Genomic DNA, 7,334 nt, shown 5'->3' on the forward strand with positions numbered 1-7,334 from the left:
CCACTTCGTGTTTTATCTATTTCCGAATTGAAAGTATTCAAAAATCACATCTTCTTAAAAAAGTTCTTACGTTTCGAGTTTAAAACTTGATGCGCGAATCAAACAGCAGCCACTGACCACTCGTGGCAAGTGAGGATCCACCAGGTGTCACTAGCGTGTAGTAGGATTTGAACTTCCGGGGCGATAGTGGATTTCACTTGTGGCAAGTGAGAATCCACCAGGTGTCACTAGCGTGTCGAAGGTTATCAACTGCTGCAGCGATATAGGATTCCACCAGGTGTCACTAGCGCGAAGTAACTACTTTGGCAATATTGGATTCCACTAGTGGCAAGTGAGGATCCACCAGGTGTCACTAGTGGCAAGTCTTGCATTCGTCCGTGTATCATAAAAACCCAAAATACATGATCAATATACTGAAAATATTTTATTCTTCGTCGACGTCAAGTAACATAGAATTCAGTCAAAAAGGATTGATAACTGCTTCCGTAATTATATCTATGACGTCACTATTAAGTATGTTATCATCAAACACATTAGAAATAATTTATTCGATTGTTTATATCGATTTGATGACGTCATAAGGGGATTCACGCAGGAGGCTACCTTTGTCTAATGTGTAATTATACTACGAGGCAGATTGCCATAGTTTAAACCTACTGATGATAGATATCGATTTAACTCCGCCTTTGACGTCATTTCTAAAACTGCGACTGCACAAGAATATATACGCGTTAACCATGTGATTTGCCTGATATAGAACGGTACCAATTGAATTACCAATAATCATGAACGATCCGTAAGTTAAATTCTCGCAATGAGTAAAGTAGTATAAGTAAGTTTCCGAGCCATGTTCATATTCTAATACAATCGTAAGAGCCGCCAGAAATGATAGAACTAAAAATGCCAGTGATGTTGAAATAACTAAAACTGTTATTCGCTTAGCTGTGGCTTGTTTTCTATCATCAGTGACTTGTTGAGTTGCGTCCATGTTAGCAGATCTTCTCACGCCAACTATTATAACACCATTCGCTACAGCGACGACAAGAAATGGTAAAAACAATGCTAAAGTGTTGTTTAGATTTGAATAAATCGCTGAACCGGTTAGGTTTACTATCATACAAGTTGTCCATTGACCAGTAAGGTCTATAGCCTCATGAAAAGCTGCTCCAATAATATTGATGATTGCTAAAATAGTGCTTACAATCGCCACAGCTTTCTTAGCCCTAGCGACAGTGCACAGAGTGGCAGCTTGAAGAGGTTTAGAAACAGCTACAGCGCGATCAACCGTCATCAGAACCAGGATCCAAACAGCTATCTGTTTCGGGCAATTCGCGTGGAAAAGTTTCACAATACACATGGGTCTGCTGAATTTCACATAAGCTATATCCATCAGATAGGGAACTTCGGCACCCAATATCGCGTACAAATCAGCCATTCCTAAATACATCATGTAAAAATGGCCGCAACTCGTCGACGATTTCTTGTAAGTTCCCAAAACGATGATTATCAAACCTATCAAACTCAATACAGGAAACGCGTATGCCGTCGTCCTGTTCAGGTTGAAAGTTATCGGAACCAACCATCCATAGATCTTAGTGAAACACATATCTTCAAATGATATATTTGTGTAAACCATCTTTTTCTACCTAGAAAATATTAAATGAATAAGTCATATTTTCATCTTCATCCCAGATCTTCCTTCACCAGCAATAGCACGATTTATTCTAACTTGAAAATCATCAAAAAGGATCGATTAACCGCATATTTGTCTAGTGCTGTAAATGTAAATGTAAAACTGGGAGTAAATCTGAAACAAACTGATTGAAAATTGAAATTACCTTTAATCGGTGAAATGAAGACGTGTTGTCTCTATTAAACTAGTAAACTGAACTAGTAAAATCTACAATTATCAGCGACGATTTAAAGACGTTTGGGTAAAACTTGATATAGATTAGTGTTTTAGGTGAATTTTCCACCAATCAACGAGTAGAACCATAAGTTTAAAACATGAATATTTAATGAGCCGCATGCGCACAAGGGAAATTATTCTGTATCTTTGAAGTATGATTTAGTTTTACAAGACTCTCCTCACATCCAACCCGCTGGAGGCTGTATCTATATCAGTATAAGGATTCTTATTGTCTTTTCCACGATTGAGTTGGTGCCGCTGTCGCTGGAAAAAACATTTTTAGACAGACATTGCTCAATTATTGACGTGTCTGTTGTGCTTTTTCTGTTTAACAATACAAGGTTCACTCTTCCACACGCGTCTGAATCGAGTTGTTGAAGATAGAAACAAATCGATGCATGAATGAAACAATAGGAAGACCTCTCTGATGATAAACATGTAGATATTGTCCTACTGTTCTAAAGAATAGACCGCTCAATAGCAGGGCGCGGCGGGGATGATCAAAGAATCAGACATTACTAAAACTTCGTTCTAACCATCACTGGCGTCTAATGGCGCGAACCTAATTGATATACATGATGTTACTGGCAAATAAAGACCTCCCTAAAAAGTGTAACGTAGGTTGTAAGCGACAGGCATATTGTACAACGTCACTAGAATCACAATAATGAAACAAGATGATCGGATGATATCAAACTTTACGTGATTGTTCTAATGAGTATTAAGTGTTGATTGGTTGATGCCATGATTGCGCGTTCCACGGCATGAAGAAATCTGAACAAACCTTGAAGGATGAAATTCGGGTCGTACATTCAGAGACAAGATTGGAAAAGAGCACTTTGTTTTGTGAAGGAAGGTAAGAACTTTTCGAATTATTTTCCGACCCAAAAACTCAAATTTCGCCTGAAGGAATATTGGAAAAATAAGGATGACTTTTGACTTCACGCTTCGTCATACGATTTCTCTTTTGAATTTTGCAGGGAAACTCGAAGATGAGTTATTACGGGAATGCGAATGAAAGTGTCTTGTGTTGGGTGAAGAAATGGGGTTGGATTACACCGATAACCACGTACATAGTCGCTGGACCAGCCTGGGCGTACCCTTTCCTGAATCTTATTGGATTAGTCGTCATAATCCTGGGCACTTACAGAAAAGCGTCCTACAGTTCCTGTCATTTATACATGCTGGTTTTGGGAATGGCAGATTTGTACGCCATTGTAGGTATTGAAGTGCCTTATCTGATGGACCTTTACCGTGTAAAATTCAGTAGAGCTATGTGCATCGTGAAGGCTTTCCACAAAGATTGTCCTAAACAAGTTGCTATCTGGATCTTGGTTCTGATGACGGTTGATCGCGCTGTAGCCGTTTCTAAACCTCTTCAAGCTGCCACTCGGTGCACTGTCGCTAGAGCTAAGCGAACGATAGCCGTTACGATGGGTTTCCTGGCCCTAATTCAAGGAACATGGGCCGCTTTTCACGTCGATAAGGACCAATTTGGCACATGGACAGCTTGCGTATTGGAATATGACCTAGCCTACACAATTTTCCATCATTATAACAACATGATGTCGTTATATTTACCGATATTTGTAATCACTGTAGCGAATGGTGTTATAATAGTTGGCGTGAGACGATCTGCAAACATGGACGCAACTCAACAAGTCACTGATGTTACAAAAAAACAAGCTACAGCTAAACGAATAACAGTTTTAGTAGTTTCAACATCACTGGCATTTGTGATGCTCTCATTCCTATTCGCGGTTGTAACAATTCTATTTTTAGAATATGGATCAATTCGTAAAACCGCCGATTTCTACTACAGACATTGTGAATATGAATATTATCTACTGTTTCTCAGTTTAAGCCGTTCCGTTGGCACGGCTCTGATGAACGCGAATCATTGGGTGAACGCCTGCATATTTCTGAGCAGCGCCAACTTTCGAAATGATGTCAAAACTAGCATCGAAAAACTGCGAAAGTGACATAAAACGAACGACAGAAAGTAGCAGAATTTTTGTCGAGGTTTTCGTTATTCTGAATGAAAGAAATGAATTTAAATTCATATGAATCACTTCTAATTTGTTCTAATGAAATGTAATCACTGTTAGAAATATAATATACCTGATCAAAATGATCTCGATGCATGTTTTTATTTGTATTTTTGGTTCGAATTTCTCCCTTTAGAATCTGACGAATATTCTCAAATATTTGCGTCCATGTTTGGTCGGTTGGGATTTTTATAGTATCACTCAGTGAAATCCATCAGTTGAGGATGTGACCAATTCATTTCACTGTTTGCCTACGATTTAAAGATGTCTGGATAAAACTGAATATAGATAAGTGTTTTAGAATGAATCTTTCCACCAATCAACGAGTAGAACTAGGTTTAAACATGAATATTTAATGAGCCGCATGCGCACAAGGGAAATTATTCTGTATCTTTGAAGTATGATTTAGTTTTACAAGACTCTCCTCACATCCAACCCGCTGGAGGCTGTATCTTTATCAGTATAAGGATTCTTATTGTCTTTTCCACGATTGATTTGGTCTCTCTTGTCGCCGGCAAAAATATTAAAGACAGACACTGCTCAATGATTGACGTGTCTCCTTGTTTTTCTGTTTAACAATACAAGGTTCACTCTTTCAGACTCGTCTGAAAGCCAGCAAGATATAAACAAATCGATACATGTATAAAACAATAGGAAGCCCCTAATGATAAACATGTAGATATTGTCGTATTGTTCTAAAGAATAAACGGTTTACAGGTATAGCTGGGCGAGGCGAGGATGATCAAAGAATTAGACATTACTAAAACTTCTTTCTAAACATTTCATATCCTTTTTATCTCTAACATATGTAAAAAAAGATACTAAAAATGGATAGTAACCATAAACACGGAACTGGTGACTGGATATCGATAGACCAATCAGATCCAGAATTCCATCACTATTTCTGCTGACGACTCTCGTTGAAGCACTGACACTAACACTGACCTGACTGTGTTCAGCTCGTGTCCATTTCCTGGCTGATTTCGGATAAAGGACTTCAAACTAGAAGGTAAAGTATTTCCGAATTAATCACATGTAATTCGAGTCAAGAATTGTTATTTGATGCGTTATTTTGTAGGTTATTATGAATCATACGAATTCGACGCGAGTTGATGGTGAAATGTGTTGGCTCGTGAAATATGGCTGGACTTCACCTATCACCTTGTACATGAACGTTGTATCTGCCTATCTCTACCCCGCAATGAGTTCTGTTGGTTTGGTGATCACCGTTCTGGGAACTTACAGAAAAGCTGCTCACAGTTCGTGTCATTTCTACATGCTCGCTTTAGGAGTGGCAGATCTGTACGCGATTATAGCCATTGAAGTGCCCTATTTGATGGATACGTTCTTTTATCAGTTCACTACGATTATGTGCAAGTTTAAGGCTTTCCATCTGAATTGCCCGCAGCAGATTTCGATCTGGATCCTGGTTCTGATGACGGTTGATCGCGCTGTAGCCGTTTCTAAACCTCTCCAAGCTGCCACTCTGTGCACTGTCGCCAGGGCTAAGAAAGCTGTAGCGATTGTAAGCGTTTTAATGGTCATTATTCATATTCCGTGGTCGGCTTTTCACGTGGCTAAGAAAAATCTCAAATTTATCAGTTGTATCTTGGGCGATGCAGAATCTTATGCCGGTTATAAACATTTAAACAATGTTCTAGCTTTATTGCTGCCGATTCTCGTGATCGCAGTATCGAATGGAGTCATTATAGCGAATGTTAAAAAGTCCGTCGATGTTGATACGAGTCAAAAAGTCACTGATAACAAGAAAAAAGGAACAGCTAAAAGAATCACTGTTTTAGTAGTAACAACATCAGTTGCGTTTGTGGTGCTGTCTATTTTGAATACTGTAACCAGTCTACTAGCACTAGAGCATGGAAGCGGCATGGCCACGTATTTATACTACATGGCTCATTGTGAACACGAAGTTTACGGAACTTTTTTACTAATCGGTAACGCTATGGGTATTATACTGTTCAACGCCAATCATTCTATCAATGCTTACATATTTTTGTGTAGCGGGAATTTCAGGAGAGACGTTAAAACTGGCGCTACAAAGTTTTATCGGAAATTCTTACGTCGTTAACGACACATCATTTGAACTATATTTGTATATCATTTACTGTGTCTGATTCACGGAACCACACTTTCCAACATAGAATTTCATAAAAACGGTTAATATACCTGCGCGTAGTATTTGTATAGAAACGCCCACTGAAAACCTATCAGCCAATCAGATACATCGATGCTTCTACATGTTTTGCATATAAGTCATAATGTACATACTCGCTGATTGGCTAGAGCGCTGATGTTATCAGGTTTGACTCGTCAACACAAATCACTACGGAGAGTTTGCTGTTTTTATCCTGGTTTTGTGTTAGAAAAGTGAATTCCATAAACAAGGTAAAGTATCAATATTCAACTTCAATTAATCTTTCTCACATTATTTTATATCAGCGTTTTTTTTTCTTAATTCCAATTTACCATTCAAACGCAAACGTGTGTTTTTGTAAAAATGTTATTTTGTCGACTTAATCAGTTGATTTATACATCGAATTGATAAATTACTAGGTAAACTCACTATTCACAAATAAAAGCACATTTGAGTTTAAAATAATTCAAGATGTTTTCAGAATCCGGAAGAAGCGTGGCCATCGTTTGGTTTATGTAAATATATATTTTTCATTTTTGCTTTTATAGATTCACGAAGATGAGCTCAAACGAAAGTTCGATGTGTTTGATTGAAAAGTACGAATGGGTTTTTCCAATTACGCGGAGTTTAACGTTCGCAATACTGTATATATTTCCGGTATTGAGTTTGATCGGATTTGTTCTGATTGTTCTTGGCACGTACAGAAAAGCCCCGTCCAGCTCTGTACATTTCTTCATGCTCGTTTTGGGTTTGGTTGATTTGTACGCGATTGTAGCGAATAATGTCACAGCGTTGATGGACAATTACAACATCAGATTCAGTAGAGCTATGTGCATCGTGAAGGCTTTCAATCTAGATTGTCCCAAACAGATAGCTATCTGGATCCTGGTTCTGATGACGGTTGATCGCGCTGTTGCGGTCTCCAAACCTCTCAAAGCTGCCACTTTATGCACTGTCGCGAGGGCCAAGAAAGCTGTTCTAGGATTAAGCCTTTTTCTGATGATTTACCAAACAATTTGGGCCGCTTTTCACGAAGGCAGAACTGTATATAATTTGTATACAAGTTGTAAAATTATAGATGCCACGGGTTACGCGGTTTTCCAACATTTGAATAATGTTTTAGCGTTGTATTTACCATTTCTGGCAATCGTTGTGGCGAATGGTGTCATAATCGTAAATGTTAGAAAGTCCGTTGAAGTTGATACAAGTGAAAAAGCTACTGATG

The 7,334-nt window shown here is 38.5% G+C and overlaps 1 protein-coding gene across 1 annotated transcript; it reads right to left on the minus strand.

Annotated features, from left to right (window-relative positions):
- Positions 1-625: 625 nt before the first annotated feature.
- On the minus strand, positions 626-1,636 carry LOC141907857 (uncharacterized). The gene has a single exon (XM_074797601.1). The coding sequence runs from the start codon at positions 1,634-1,636 to the stop codon at positions 626-628; it is 1,011 nt and encodes a 336-aa protein (XP_074653702.1).
- Between the last annotated feature and the right edge of the window lie 5,698 nt (positions 1,637-7,334).

This window comes from Tubulanus polymorphus, chromosome 6, assembly GCF_964204645.1.
Source record: "Tubulanus polymorphus chromosome 6, tnTubPoly1.2, whole genome shotgun sequence".
In the NCBI taxonomy this organism is placed as follows: domain Eukaryota; kingdom Metazoa; phylum Nemertea; class Palaeonemertea; order Tubulaniformes; family Tubulanidae; genus Tubulanus; species Tubulanus polymorphus.